This window comes from Piliocolobus tephrosceles, chromosome 1 (assembly GCF_002776525.5).
Source record: "Piliocolobus tephrosceles isolate RC106 chromosome 1, ASM277652v3, whole genome shotgun sequence".
NCBI classification, from domain to species: domain Eukaryota; kingdom Metazoa; phylum Chordata; class Mammalia; order Primates; family Cercopithecidae; genus Piliocolobus; species Piliocolobus tephrosceles.
The window spans coordinates 48995121-49012460 of NC_045434.1; the positions used below are offsets into that span (position 1 = coordinate 48995121).

General features: G+C 33.2%; 1 protein-coding gene across 1 annotated transcript in view; it reads left to right on the forward strand.

The window, feature by feature from the left end:
* The window catches only part of RGS21 (regulator of G protein signaling 21), a 50891-nt gene that overhangs the window by 10372 nt on the left and 23179 nt on the right, over positions 1–17340 (forward strand). The window contains exon 2 of the mRNA XM_023203384.2: positions 16145–16215. Coding sequence (XP_023059152.1) covers positions 16205–16215 — 11 coding nt within the window. The 5' untranslated portion in view covers positions 16145–16204. The remainder of the gene's footprint in view (positions 1–16144; positions 16216–17340) is intronic.

The window sequence follows — 17340 nt, forward strand, 5'->3', positions numbered from 1 at the left end:
TTTATTTATTTATTTATTTATTTATTTATTTATTTATTTATTTATTTTTTGAGACGGAGTTTCGCTCTTGTTGCCCAGGCTGGAGTGCAATGTCACAATCTTGGCTCACTGCACCCTTCACCTCCTGGGTTCAAGCAATTCTTCTGCCTCAGACTCCTGAGTAGCTGGGATTACAGGCATGTGCCACCACACCAGCTAATTTTTGTATTTTTAGTAGAGACCAGGCTTCACCATGTTGGCCAGGCTAGTCTCAAGCTCCTGATCTCATGTGATCCACCCATCTCGGCCTCCCAAAGTTCTGGGATTACAGGCGTGACCAACTGCTCCCAACCAGAAAAAAACATTCTTAGAAGAATTTGCCATCTGGAAAGCAAAGTTCTAGTAAGTAACAAACTGAGCATTTAGTAAATAAAGAAAGTCAGTTATATCCCCTGTTATATGCACAAAATGATGACACGAGGAATGAATTAACATGGCAAAAAATACTCTGACTTCTATAGCAACTGAAGAGTTATAATTTCTCATGAAATACTTATTATTTTTAAGTCATATTGTCTGATCAAAGTGGAAACCAATAAGGTTGTCTTTACTTTGATAAGTAAAATCCATGTAATTGGCAATGTGAACAATATCCCATAGGCAAAATGAATACTATATTCTCAACTTTTAAAAAGAAGACATACAAGACTGCGTGTGTCTCTGTTGTGGACACGCGTGATTGACTCTTTAACTGTATCCTTAACCATCACATATGCAATGCCAGGCTGGGCACGGCTCTGAGGGCGGCCAGGGACAGACGTATGATACAAGACTATTGGAATTAATACTAATTTGATATGTAAAATGTATTAGCTCAATTTACAGGATAAGAGGTATAAGAATTAGAGATAAAAATTAAACACAGATGGTTACCTGAAAATTGTTGATTTTATCATTCGTTAAGTGCTTAGTAGTTGAATTAATGTTAGTAATTGAATTAATAATTTGTCCTTATGGTTTATTATGTTTTTCTAAGTTAAATGTTTCCAAGCTTCAGATAAGAATCTTACAAAACAGGCCATCAACTATGCTAGGCCTTTATATTACTTTCTTTAATCAAAATGGCAAAGACTTTTATTTTAAATGATAAAAACTCACTGTTGGAAAAGTTTAGAGAAATAGGACTTGCAAAAGCAAATTGGTAAAGTGCGTCTAATGGGAAGTTTGGAAATAATTATCAAAATAAACATTGTGCATAAAATTGGATCTAGAAATCTCATCTCTAAGAATTTACATTGATATAACTACATATGTATAAAATATGTATACACTAGGATATCTATCACAGTATTACAGTAGTGGATAAGGGGAAATAACCCTTAAGTTTAATAGAGGATTGATTAAATAAATCAACAAATAATTTGCAGGTGCTAGCTATTATGTTCAAGAATCATATTTATTGATATAGAAATATTAAAACTTGATATTGAAGTCTCATACATTCACATTGTAAATATGATTAAATTCAATTAACTTACTCCTTTAAAATGTTATATAATTTAAAATTATTTCCCATAGATCAACTTTACAATTCCATTAGCATTTCTTTTCTTTTTAAATGACAAAAAGAGAATCAGGGAAGTTAGTATCACTCATAATGATGTAGGTTATAAGTCTTTTGATACAATAAATCACACATTTAATATTAACAGATACTACACAGACTTTAGTGTCCGATATTGTCAGGTTTACCTGGAAATAAATTGATAACACCTCAGTGAATTCAGTAATACTGAGTATCTAAAATATATAGAACTGATCCCACTAGTATGAGCATAAAATTCAATTACCTATTCATTTTTTTCCTTGGATATATGTTAGTCTCATTATGAGCAGAGGTATACTTCATTCCGTTGTTAATTTTGCTTCCCTAGGCTGTTTCTCTGAGATTAATTACCAAAGCTACATTTTTTTTCTATTTCTTATTCTGATTTGACTATTTCTGATTCTATTTTTGAAAAGAAAATATGGAAGTGTCTTTTAATTTCTCTGCTTATTATTAAGAGAAAAGGGGCATCTATGTAAATTGTGACTTACATAAGAAAAATAAAAACATATAATGACGTATTACTCTAACTTAAAAGAATATCTGTAACAAAGGAATTAAAATACTAAGGCAGTTTCACAGATTCTATGAAGAAGAGAGACGATTCTCAAATGAGGTGTGTCATGCAATTAATATGAAACTGTAGTCAAATCTTTGTGCTATAATCCTACTGCCTCAGGCAATAGTACAGATGAGAAAAGAAGGTCAGCATAGGCAGGGAAAAGTAAAAAAAAAAAAAAAAAAAGAATCATGCTCATGCTCCAAACCCCAAAAACCTACACACACAGAACAGACATTCTTGGCCTTTTCCACATTATAAGCAGGATTAGGTATACAAGCTTATTGATTTAAACAGAAGTACTCTGATTCAGTGATAAATTTCATCTTGTATACATGTTTATAGTAAGCTAAAATCATGTGGTAAAGAGTTTCCTAAAGGTTGAGGGAGGAAGAAAAATGTAAATTTTTAAACATTTTATATTTCTATATCCAACATTGTTGTTAATATTATATATCAACTGGCATTGTTATTATATACGAGGTAATATGCTAGGTATTGAGAATAATTTAAAGCTGAATAAATATTTAACTTACCCTTATGCAATAAAAAGTCTAAAAGGAGAAACAAGACATGGTCACACACCAGAAGTACACAAGATAGAAAGTGATAAAGCATATAATAGGTGTTACGAAAGTTCAGAGGAGAAAGGCATCGTTTCCAGTTCTGTGGATCAGAGATGGGAAATCATGCAAGCAAAGCTTTGAAATCCATGGGTAGAATTTAGACAACTAAAGATGGTGAGGTTAAGTCAATTTCAGAGGGAGTTTAAAATATGGACAGATATACAAAATGGTTCAGAATTCAAAAAGGGTGTGGGGGGGAGGGGAAGAATTTTCCTAAAGTAGAAGCTACTTTGACCCAATAAACTTTGAAATAAAATCTAGAAAATCAGGTTGAAACCAGATTTTGGCAGATGTTGAAAGTCATCTTAAAAGGTTTCCACACAATTTGGTAAACGACGGAGGCATATAAGATCCTAGGGCAAAAAATAATGAGATCTTATGTTTTTCATTAAGACTCTTTTAAGATACGTAGGATGGATTGGAAAGAGAAGAATCTGGAGACAGTACAATTAGTTAAGAGATGCATTAATCACTAAGAAGTGAGGGCGTGGACAAGGAATGTTGCTGGAGTTGGAGAGTTACAGATAAATGTGAGAGATACCTGAATGAGACGTGACAAGCCATTATCTTCATGTGAAGTTATGTTAATGATAACTCTGAAGTCTTTAATTCAGTGACTACAAGTATAGTTACGTCAAAACAAAAAAAAAAAAATAAAGATTGAATGATAGACAATGGAAAATGAATTAAGTTTTAGACACTTTGAGTTTGATGAGCTGAGGGGTAACCAAGTGTATCTGTGCAATAGTTGGCAATGTGGCACTGACATGTATTTTGGTAATTAATTAGGTGATTATGATGTAGTAGATTGTATCAGTGTTTGTGTATATGGTAGTAACTCAAACCTATGGTTGATGTATATGTTCTGGTTCTACTCAACTAGACTACTTTAAGAAAGACTATAATAGAACACATGAAGCCCTGAATAAATAATAGCTCTACATTCTTGCTAATGTCTGGCTGTATGTAGCCATGAAAATTTTGTGGAATTTATTTTCTCCCTTGTTTCTGGATCGAAAAGTTATAAGTGATCTGAAAAAAAAATTATATTTTAAATAAACATGACTGTGGCTGGGTGTGGTGGCTCACACCTGTAATCTCAGCACTTTGGGAGTTGCAGGCGAAGAGATCATGAGGTCAGAAGATCGAGACCAACCTGGCCAACATGGTGAAATCCCATCTCTACTAAAATACAAAAAATTAGCTGGGCATGGTGGCACACGCCTGTAGTCCCAGCTACTCGGGAGGCTGAGGCAGGGAAATCGACTGAACCTGGGAGGCGGAGGTTGCAGTAAGCCCAGATCGTGCCATTGCACTCCAGCCTGGTGACGGAGCAAGACTCCATCTCTAAATAAATAAATAAATAAATAAATAAATAAAGACTGTGTGTAATTTAAACTGACTTTAAAACATATTATTCAAAAACTTTGACATACTTAAAAACCTAATGAGTGGCACAATGAGAGTAACTTAAAAATTAAGGTACAGGTATTTGATAAAATACTAGAAGAGTATGAAAATCATGAGTCAGAAAAATAACATTTTGAAATATTTACTACTTTAAATATTTTTTCAAAATTTAGATACAAGGGTCTCTACTTTTGTTAGAAGATTGAAAATGTATTTATCTCTTTTCCCTTGAGACCATTTAAAAGTAATATTAAACGAATGAACACCGCATATATCCACAATAATTAAGATATTTAGAGAACAGTCTTAAATAAAAATAAATCCTTTTCAGTTTTGGGGAAATTATTTGATGCAAAAAAAAAAATACAACCGGGAAAATGAAGTAGAATCTTAGACAGACCGAGGGTTTACCATGGTAAAAAATTACTAATAAAGAAGTAAAATTCAGGATGTTCATGATCTAACTGATAAGCATAAGGTACAGAAAAAGAAAACAGAATTGAAAAGAGAAAATTATTTATTAAAATAATGAAAGAGAAATTCCCAGATCTGAAGAACATAAAGCTCCATATTTAAAAGATAAATCAACCTAGTGAATGAAAAAAGAACCATGTAAAGAAACAGAATCAAAATATTTCATAACACCAGGAATACAAATGCAAAGAAATGAGAATTATATGGGATCAGTAATCAGTAAGATTTGATAGAAAAGGGCAATGAAGCAATACCATCAAAATTATAAAGGGAAATGTTTTTCAGCCTAAAATTTAATCCCTGCCAAACTGTCAATTGAATACCAATAGGCGAAAAAATAAATAAATAAATAAATCTTGTTCTAAACTTCACACCTTATATTTAAAAAATAGTTTTAAATGAATCATAGATTTAAATGTAACTCTAAAATGGTTAGAGTATAACAGGAGAAAGTATTTGGTATCTAGGACCTGGGGAAGAGTCATTAGACATGACATCAAAAGCACTATTAATAAAAGAAATAACAATAAATTGAACTCTACCAAAACTAAAAACCTTTGTTCTACGAAAAAGCCTGCTAAGAGAATGAAAAGGAAAACCACATACTAGGAAGTAATATTTGCAAGCTGCGTATCTAATAAAGTGATCATGTCTACCATACATAAATAATTCTCAAAACTTAATGGTTTAGCCAGACATGGAGCCTGTGCCTCACGCCTATAGTCCTAGCTACCCCGGCGGCTGAGGCAGGAAGATGGATTGAGCCCAGCAGTTCAAGGTTGCAGTCAGTGAGCTACAGTCATGCCACTGTATTCCAGCCTGGGTGACAGAGCAAGATACTCTCCTCCTACCCAAATGTCTCTAAAAAATAATTTTAAATAAAAAAATAAAACCTCAGCAGTTAAAAATAATAATAACCATTAGTAAAAAAGGTAAAATACAAGAAGCACTTCACTGAAGAGAACATATAGATGGCAAATGTCACATGAAAAAAAAGGGTCAACATCAAGAGCTGTTAGGGAATTAAAATTAAGACCAAAATGAGTTATCATTGCCTATCTATTAGAACAGATAAGAATGTCTTTAATGACAAAACAAAAATTTCATTAGGATGTAGAAACAGTGCAGCTGTCATACACTGCAGGTAGCATATAAAGTGATAGTCTCTCTGAAAATAGTTTGGCAGTTTCTTAAATACACACACACGCACACACACATACACACAAACACACATACAAACACATACTTACCATAGGACCCATCAATTGTAATCCTCCACATTTAATCCAGATAAATAAAATATATGTCTATACAAATACCTACACTAGTCATAGCAGCTCTATGTGTCATAGATCAAAACCCCTAAACAAGCAAAGTGTCCTTAAGTAGTGAATGATTAAATTAACAGTGATACACACATACTATGAAATACTACTCAGCAATAAAAAGGCAAGGGCTATTCACATGGGAAATGATGCAGATTAATCACAAGAACATTATGCTGATTGAAGAGAGCCCATCTCAAAAGGACATGTGTGGTATGATCGTATTTTTATAATATTCTCAAAATGACAAAAAAAAAAAAAAAAAAAGAGATGAATGGTTTCCAGGGGTTAGGGATGATACAGGGAAGGTACTATAAGGGCATAACATGAAGGAGATCTTTGAGGTAATGGAATAGTTCTGTATGTTGACTTCATTGCTGGTTATGTCAATTTACACATGTGATAAAATGACAAAGGACAAACACATACACCCCAGTGTCAACTGCTGGTTTGTTACTGTACTATAATCATATAAGATGCAAACCATGCCAACCACTGGGATAGACTGCGCACAGGGTCTAAAATGTCTCTGTTCTGTCTTTACATCTTCCTGTGAATATATAATTATGTCAAAATTAAAAGCTGAAGAAAGTAAAACAAAACATGTTGTATGACTTAAAATTTAATTCAAAATTATTAATCCTTTGGAAAAAGTTTAACATATGGCTCTCTAAGGACATCATGATTATAAAAAGATGTATACATAGCATTGCCTTTGGGTCTGCATGCCTTTGCTAATCTAGGCTACATTTCTAGACAGTGAACTTTTCAATGTAAGTGTAGTAGAAAGTATATTTGGACTTAAAGATACCTGAGCTTCAATTCCATATCCAGCAATTATTAATTTAAAAAGTGTACTTGTCATGTAACTATGAGTAAAAAATCTTTTTTTTTTTTTTTTTTTTTTGAGACAGAGTCTCGCTCTGTCGCCCAGGCTGGAGTGCAGTGGCCCGATCTCGGCTCACTGCAAGCTCCGCCTCCCAGGTTCACGCCATTCTCCTGCCTCAGCCTCCCGAGTAGCTGGGACTACAGGCGCCCGCCATCTCGCCCGGCTAGTTTTTTTTTGTATTTTTAGTAGAGACGGGGTTTCACCGTGTAGACCAGGATGGTCTCGATCTCCTGACCTCGTGATCCACCCGTCTCGGCCTCCCAAAGTGCTGGGATTACAGGCTTGAGCCACCGCGCCCGGCCTATGAGTAAAAAATCTTAATGCTCACTTTAGGTTATCACCTTTAAAGAAGAGATAATAAATAGTTATATGTTATTACAGTCAAGATCAAATACAGTTTATGAAGTATTTTCTGTTAACATTCTTCCATTTTTGTTTTAGAATTGAATTCTATTCTGTTCTATTCTATTCCATTCTATATTGGGATTCTATATTGAATTCTATTTCAGGAAGAATTAGATCTTTTCATAGGACAATGAGTACAGTATACTTTTAAAGTTATATCATGGAAGGTCACTGGACATTGCTTCTAATTCTAGCTTAAAATCTTGATAAAATTAAAAAGAGGCCTCTGAATGTGTTGTAATATATGTAAGAAATTTGGGACAAAAAGAAAAAAAACACAGATGCTGAAGAGAGAAGAGCTATTGAAAATAAAGAATGAGTTGCAAAAGTTTAAACAGACAGTAGGAAATATGTGGTATTTATGAGCGTGTATATTTAGCTGCTAAGAGAACAATCCCACAGAATAAACAGCATGAAGTACGTGAAATCATTTGTTAAATCTGCAAAAGAATATGTGTTCCATCTCTCTTTTTCTCTTTCTCCACTTTCTTTCCCATCCCCCAACAAGATTGGGTTGACAAGTCATTTAAAAATAAACCATAATCCACTTGCCACTTATGTCATTACAAAGCTTGAAAGACTGCCTAATGAGTTTGCACAAATCCTCTTTTTAACATGTATTTCATATACTCTTCTAATTAAATATTTATCACCATATCTGGACCTACAAATAACAGTATTAAGGTATGATCCTGAATAAACCTGTTCATTGCATTATCCTCACAGAGCTTAGCTTCCCTAAAAAAAAATCATTTCATGGGTCATCAGGATAAAGCTTGCTACTTTTGTTCTTTTGTTACAGCAAAGGATGAACATAATTTGAATTTTTAAATTGTGAAAGAACATAGATTTTGAAATCAGTTAAACCTGTTTGAATCCTTTCTCCACCACTAAAACTAAGTAACTTTTGGGAAGAAGGAAATGATTATCTGAGCTTATTTTCTGGCATATATAATGAGAATCTTAGAATTTTTATAAGAATGAAATTAGATATTCTCTTTAAAGCTAGTATGCAGTGTGTTGCACATGATAGCAGCTTACTAATAGAGATCACTGTCAATAATTTTACTAAAGAACCTCTTCCTCATTTTTGGTTACTCATTTTTTTTTAGTATGTTCCTTAGTTTTACATATTGCTTTTCTACCTACCCATTTCATTTATTCATTTTGCAAATATTCACCAGACAGTCATATAGTGCTAGGCACCATGCCGTAGGCTGTGAGATGTACAAGACTGTATCTCTACCTTGGATAAGAAAAAAGACCAAAACACAGGATATTGCAGTAGAAAATATGTAATCAGTAACATCACAATGCTACCAACTGAAGGTTATTGATAAGTTGGTTCTTTGGAGAACACCAAGGCTTCTTAGAAGGGATAATTTTTAAACTATGCCTTGAGAAGTTAAAGAAGACAAAAGCTGGGTAGAGAATCCCAAGTAGAAAAAATTTCATGATCAAAATAGTTATAAAACAGTGGAACTTTCAGGGAATACCAGGCAGTCAGTGTGTCTGAGAGGGAAAACAAAAACACAAACACCTGTGTTTTAGAAAAACAGTTTACATACTACCAGGCCAGCATTGCAGACTTCTAGGTAAGCAGCGAGAAATCAACAAAAATAATTTTTTTTTAGTTGCTGTTGAACAAAGTATATTTGTTGTAATAGCATCCAGATTAACAACTTGTGTAATGTTCTCCGTGTAAAGCGTATTGTCTAAAAATCAATTAATTGAAAATTAATACATGTATGACGTTTCTGAACTTCCTGTAACCGGTCTATAAGTCAAGCCTAAAGCACCACTCATCAGAAGATTAAAAGGCTCAGACCAGTCACGGTGGCTCATGCCTGTAATCCCAGGTCTTTGAGAGGCCAAGGCGAGTGGATCACCTGAGGTCAGGAGATCCAGACCAGTCTGACCAACGTGGTGAAACTCCGTCTCTACTAAAAATACAAAAAAAAATTACCCGGGCATGGTAGCGGGCGCCTGTAGTCCCAGCTACTCAGGAGGCTGAGGCAGGAGAATGGCGTGAACCCAGGAGGCGGAGCTTGCAGTGAGCTGAGATCGCATCACGGCACTCCAGCCTGGGCAACAGAGCGAGACTCCGCCTCAAAAAAAAATAAATAAATAAAATACAAAAAATTAGCTGTGCATTGTGGCAGATGTCTGTAATCCCAGCTACTTGAGAGACTGAGGCCGGAGAATCGCTTGAACCCGGGAGGCAGAGGTTGCAGTGAGCTGAAATTGCGCTATTGCACTCCAGTCTGGGCAAGAGTGAAACCCCGTTTAAAAAATAAATAAAATAAAATAAATAAAATAAAATAAAATAAAATAAAAGGCTCACGTAGTCTAAGATTGATAAATTCAATGGAAGACGTGGTTACTGTCTGATTCCTGGCAATGCACATATTAGATGACTTCCTGCGTTCTTTATACTGTTTAAAAGAGAGTTATTTCATCAATAATCTACATATTAAGAGAAACCCATTTAACCTGTCAAAAAAATGAATGGTTGAATATCCCTAAGTTTCAAGCTAGGTATTTTATAATACTTGCAACAAAGAGTGAATATTTTTAATTGTCATTTTTCCTTCTCCATTTAAAAAAAAAAAAAAAAAAAAAAAAAAAAAAAAAAAAAAAATAAATTAAAAAAGTAAAGGGTTAAAAAAAAAAAAAAAAAAAAAAAGATATGAAAGCAAACTGACCATGCAGGAGGAGATACCTGCTCATGAAGAAAATAAATAAAAATAATCTTGTTATGAGTTGAGGGGAAAAAAAATGTGATTGTCTTGGTGAGAATTTTATTTGTTTTTTTTTTCCTTTTCTATTCAGAATAGTTTATAAATAGGATGGTACAAGTTATCCATAGTTGAAATTTGGATATAGTTGCAATAACATAATTAAATAAACTTTAATTTATATCATGGCTTTGACAATTTATTCTAGGAATATATAATAAAAGATATAGAGCCTTTTCCTTATAAAATAGTCAATGATCTTGTATGCTATACTTAAAATATATTTGGATGTAGTAGATACATATAGCTTAAATTTGTGTTTCTTCCATTTTTTATTAGGCATCAGTGCCCCCAAAATATTAAGAGAATCTTAGTACCATCTCAAATATTGTACATTTTTAAAATGCTAGAATTTATAAAGAATCATTCCTCTCAGTATGTCAACATTCCACTACCCAGATTGTGGTATTACTTAATAGAATTGTACTACCCAGACTGTGGTATTCCACTGAGCTAATTTCTTATTAATTTTTTTATTAAAAAGTTAATAAAAATTTGGCTAAGGATGTACATAGATTTCAGTTAAAATAGTTTTTAAAATTATATTACTTAGCTTTATTAATATCTCCCATGACTGCTACTCTGCCTTGCATATTTTTGCATTGAATACTGAGGTCTTCACCAGACAGTGAAGACAGGAAAGGTTAGCTCAGAAGAATAGTTTAACAGATGCTATGTATACACAATGGCAACACCGAAATGTAAAACACAGGGGAAAGGGTCAATTAAATGATTATTTATCTTTGTGTTCTAAAAATATTCAGCTACAGTAAAGGAAAATTGCAACAGAGCAAATGATAACAAATATGATGACGACTATGAGATTACAATGTGGATTTAAACGTTCTCTACCTCCCAAAAAGCTGACTTTTAAATTTATACAATACTTTTATATCTATCATGCTAGAATTTTAATTAATTCATTGAGGTATATGAATTCACTAAAGTGAAAAAATGTTATTCACTTTTAAAACATAAGAAAAGACATTTTTACTTACATCAGAAATCTTGAACTTCTAAATATTTTATTTTACTAAGGCAGATATTTCTTTAACTATCAATGACAGTACATGTTCTAAGAAAACACAAAGAAAATACATTTAGGACATACAGTCACGAAGTGTGACTAGCAAGTAATGCGACCAGTTTATCAACAAGCATACTAAGAACTATACGTCCAAATGAGCGTTATATTTCCAAGCAGCCACTTTGGGAGATCAGACACATTTCAGTGGTATTGCCATTGCTCAAAACATTTCTAACTTCTCCATTAGAACTGCTCTCAGAAATAATTGATGAACCATACACAACTCAGGCTCATTGCTTTATAAATTGAACCTCATATAGCAGTAACTTGAGGCAAAGCAGAATCAAGAAAATATAATTTTCTTTTCCCATTTGTTCATAAAAAGAAAATTAACTTTTAAATTATTTAGTCCTAAAATAAACCACTTATATAACCCTATTACATAAATCTCGAAGACAATTGTCAAAAAAAATTAATTAATCTTTCCTTTCCTATTATAATTTGAATAGAAATATAATATGGGCAAATAACAATCAGTGTGATTTTGTGGTGAACTGTCCTGCTCATCTAATCTCATTCTTGTTGATCTCCTTTGCTGTGACCTGTGCAAGAGACCATCTTAACAAATTTCACAGTATTTTATCACTCATCATTCTCCTTAACCTGTCTTTGTCATCTGAACTCTTGATCATTCTTTCTTCTTCCAAAAGGCTGTGAACAGTGTTTTTAAAGGAAATTCCATGCCACTCTGTACCCTTAGCTTTTCTCTGGCTTATTGCATTAAATCTTCATCCCTAGTTCATTTCTCTTTTCTATTCCTAAAATATAAGTGTTACTCTACGTTCAGCAGTCACTAAAGTATTTAAATATTTATTGAATAAATGAACATTTAGGCCCTCAGTTCTCAGCTCCATTTTTCTCTGTCATTTCACCTGTTAAACTAAATCTAACACATTTAACTATCACTACCACTTAAATACCAAATTGCACCCACTCAATCTTGCTCCAGCCTTTCCCCTTTCTAGTTATACGAGCCTAAGCAAGTTTTTTAGCCTCTTTGAGTTTTAGTTTCCTCATATTTAAAATATGAATAAAATATTGACTATCTCATTGAATAATAACCAAGGAGATAATGCTCAGAAAGTTTCTGACACATATTTCTGAAGCATTTTAACTACTATTGGTTAAAATGCTCAATTATTTTAACTGTTATGGTGTTTTTTTCCCACAAATCTTTCATGACATTCTCACTTGGATGTCATACAATCAAATCAGCATGTTTAAAAAAAAAAAAGGAACACTGTTTAGCACTTGTATCAAGATAAAATATGATACTTTTGCTTAAATTATGCAAGTACCAGAACTAAATTCTTATTAATTTTTTTATCCTACCTTTAATGATGAAGTATAAATAGCACCAGTTTCTTAGGTTAATAGAGGGGTTTCGTGTAGATTTAAATGCTCTATATTGTCTTTGAATATGCCTATAAAATTACTATGACCTCTGACAGGAAAGTTAAGCAAACCGTGTCTAAATGTTCTACATCTCTCTAAACTTTTTTTTTATGTATTGATTTTCCTAACCCTGTTTTTTTAATGGATTTCCATGATCATATGGAATCACCATTCTTTCAAGTTACCAGATTTGAAATCTGTTCCTTTGACCCTCTTAACCCCATTTCCTCTGCTCAAACATAATACTACTGATGTTTACTGTTCCATCCATCTATCGCCACCCTTGTTCTCTCATGTTTGGAACAGTATACTGTACTTTTTAAAAATATTCATAAACTTTGTTTTGCAATTTCAAGGAGAAAAAAAACCGATGTTACTTTTTAAACTAGAAAGTTGACTGCAGAGTCCAGTTTCCAAAAATATTACAGCTCTAAAGTGGTTTATGAATATAATTTGTATCATGAACTTAACCCATAAACTGAAAATAAAAAGAAACACCTTCCATGATTCTGCTAATTCCCCTTTACCTTTTAAACTAGTTAATTAATTTGGTAATTGACAAATAAAATTTATGTATTTAAATGATATATATGTTTATATATATCATATATATTATGGAGTTAAGCATGATCTTTAACTTTCTCATCTGCCTCTCAGTCTTCCAATTATTCCACACACACTCTCATCATGTTAATTATCCAGAATGACCAATTTTATACTGTCTGATTAAAGTTTTGAATTCCTACAATACCTATCTATGATTTCTTATACAAGTATTTAAAAATATTGCAGAATAAATCTCATATCTTTCCACAGAAATTCCCATTGATTGCATGACAGTATTGTCCATAAGATCTCCCATATTATTATCTTAACCACGGTTCTGTGAATGTCAAATGAGGAGAAAAGAAACAAAATAAATAAACATATATAAATAATCCTATGTAAGATGCGTTGGCTTGCTATATTTTCTTTCAGTTTCACACAATAACTTTGTGAGATAGGTATTATCAATACTATCAGTAGCAAAGAGACTCAGAAAGGTCAAGGTTATTGTCCAGGATGAAGAATCCACATTTGCATATGAACTTGTTACTCTTGACTCAAAATTTATGACTATTTTATTATTGACCTCCCTTCTTTTAAGGAGGGTTTTGAAGAGGGAAGTTCCCTAGATGTATTCATTTTGTTGTAAAAACCTGCCACCAACTTAGTTGCTTAAACAATATACATTTATTATCTCAGAGTTCAGGGGACCTGTATAAGTCTGTTCTCATGCTGCTGATAAAGACATACCTGAGACTGGGCAATTTATAAAGAAAAAGAGGTTTCATGGACTCACATTTCCACCTGGCTGCGGAGGCCTCACAATCACAGCTGCTGAAAGGCACATCTTACATGGTGGCAGACAAGGGAGAAAGATCCAACCAAAAGGGTAAACCCCATATGAAATTATTAGATCTCATGAGACTTACTCACTACCACAAGAACAGTGTGGGGGAAACCGCCCCCATGATTCAGTTATGTCCCACCAGGTACCTCCCACAATACCTGAGAATTATGGGAGCTACAATTCAAGATGAGATTTGGGTGGGGACACAGCCAACCCCTATCAGGACCAGAAGTCCAAAATCAGTCTCACTGGGTCAAAATCAAGGTATTGGCATGGCCGGCTGCTTCTGGAGGCTTTGAGGAGACTATCTCTTTCCCTGCCTTTTTCAGCTTCTAGAGGCCACCTACGTTCCTTGGCTCTTAACCCTTTCTCACATCACTCCAACATCTTGTTTTCATCCTGAAATATCCTACTACTAGACATTAACCCTCCTTTCTCCCCTCTAAAAAAAGTCCCTTATAATTACACCCAGTGCACCAGGATGATCTAGGATAATCAACTTCTCTTTTGTCACATAAAGCACTATATTCACATGTTCCAGGCATTAGGACACAGACATCTTTTCAGGGAGGGTTGTATACTTAGCTTATCACACCAGGTATAAGTTCTGAGAATGGAGCCTAAACCCATTGGACTAAAAGCTGATGGTATTTAGATGTCCCAACAGTATCTATATGGCAATCTTTTGTCAAGATACATTGAATGCTATAAAGCATCATTCCACCTAATAAGAAAGCTTATTTCCTCACCTGCTTATTGTATTATGAGGCTTCATTTTGATACATAAAATCCAATTCTTAGTTTTTTTTTTTAAACTATGAAAAGAAGATTGAAAGGAATGGAAAGTGCACATTAAACAAGTAATAATTGTGATTTGTGGAAGGATTTATGAGAAAAAGTATGCTTGCAATTGCACTAAACTCAAAATAGAAATTTAAATTTTTGTTTTAACATTTTAATGTAAAGTAAGCCTATCCCTGGCTCCTAGTTCTTAAAGACTGTGCATGTTTTTGTTTTACCAAGAGGGTCTTTAAATTTAGACAGTGTATTTTCCAAACTGTACTATTTTCAAGCATATATTATAAAATTAATACTTCATTATCCCCCCTGAGCAAAACAAAAAGTCAAAATATGTTTAATGATTCAGTTTTTGCTTATCATAAGAACATTACTTAATGGAGCTTGAATTAACAAAAGGGATTGAGCTAATTGATGATTTCCCTTCTTAATGATACACTGACTTTTTAGGTCATTTCTTCTACTTCTCTCAGTTTCATTAGTCCAGGGCCACTCATACTAACCATTTCTACAGATCAACTAGGGTACTTCCATGCTAAGTCAAAGAGAAGAACATTTTCTACCTTCTTCTGACTCCTTTCTTTCTACCACCTGAAAAACTGTCCATCTTTCAATAGTCTTTAATTGACATTGAGGGTCACAAACACATACCAGTTGAATTTTACTACCAAAGAACTGTATTACATTGAGACAAAAGCTTGACAAAGGATGAAGTTATAAAACTTTGACTATAATTAAAATTGTCAATATATGGTCTTTGTTTTGATAAATATATTAGCCTTATTACATTAAACATTGCATTGCATAAATATTGGCATAAAATGACATGACATCTATGGTTAAAAGAGAGAAATACACGTTATTAAGCCATAAAACCTGCATAAATTTCAAAGAAAACTGCAATGTCTTCTATTAGAACATTTTAGTTCATGAATAAAATTGCTTAAACATATATAGTTGTTTAAGATAAGTATATTAAATGTAGAGCCTTCCTCAGATTTTCTGAAAATCAAAGAACAAAGGAAAACAAAATGATCTTTTAGGCAGATTAAAGACTCAAAGGTGAATATTAATTATATATATATTTCAAATATGTATATCTTAATATATACTGATTTAACCTCCTGTGAACAATAGTTGTCTTATAAGCAGACGAATATGAACTTCAGAAAACAAACTTTCAGATGGAATTTATTTCAATTATGCCACAGACTCACAGAAATGTCACATTTATTCAGAGTTATTTATTACTTAGAAGTTTAAGTGCTTTGACCAATGAAAAGTTAATAACAAAAAGAAAAAAGCTGAGAATAGCAGGATTTAAAGAATGCCAATTTGTAACCCAGGGGATAGGTATTTGCATACTAATTGTAATGTTCCTGCTGTCACATTACCTTCAGCTTGAAGATCAGTCAGAAAGAGAAACTCGGCATCATCTGTGACAGACAGTGGAACGAAAAATGCCAGTGATGTGAGTTGCCGTTTCCAGCTATTTTTATCTCTGAAGATGTACAAATGAAACACTTGAGTCTTCTTTAGTCTCGATGTTTTATTTCCTTCATTTATGATATATACACTAATTGTCTTTCTTCCTGATTTTTTCTCCTTTCTCTATTGATTTCTTCTTTTCGAAAACGTCAAGAATTTGTGGTTTACTTTTGCCATTTATTCTTCATGTGGGCTAAAGGAAGGTTACAAAGTGGAGATAGACCATTGAGCTTTATGTAATTTTTTTAAAAATTATGAGATGAATTAGAAACATAACATATACATGATCCTTGCAAAAATTATTATCACAATGTTTACTGAAAATTTTTACATGGATATTAAGGGCTGGGTAAGGAAGCAGCTGTCACTTCCTGGAGCACATGGACTCCTTGCTTGAATTTTCCATTCTCCAGCACACTGCTAATTGAGTGTGAACAGCTAAGTTGTTGGATTCCACATTTTTTAATGCAATACAACTGGTTCTAGCTGGCACAATTAGCAAGATAACTGGTAGCTTTCACGCAGTTCCCATCTGGCCTGGCTCTTCTCTGGACATATAATATGGGTACTGCTGGCCTTGATGGCACTTGCTTAATGAAGAAAATAGAAAGGAAATCAGCCAAAACCCCATGAAATACTAAGTGTAATTTTGGCTTCAGATACACAGCGACTTTTCATGGCAAATCATACACAAACAAAACCTTACTCTGATTATGCATCACAATTTTACAGGAAATATACACAGAAATGAAAAGAGCCAGATAAAACTTCTGTTAAAATTCAATAAAAGGAAGAAATAAAGAAATGAGGGAGTGGCCATTGTCCATTTTTTCAGATAGCACATATCAAGTAAAAGTCAACCAAGTCAGTAGAGTTTAAAATCAACCACCCTCTTTTTCCTCCAACTTTTATTCAATAGATTTCTTTCTTAACATTTATATAGTTACATTTTTGAAAGACAGAAAATGATTTCTTACTCCCATCTACCATAAGAAATGCCCTACATTTATTTGATAGTGTACACGCTTTAAGAATCTCTGTTTCATGTAAACTTTCAATTGAGCAGCCAGTTACCACAATTTAACTATTATTTAGAGGAAATATAATA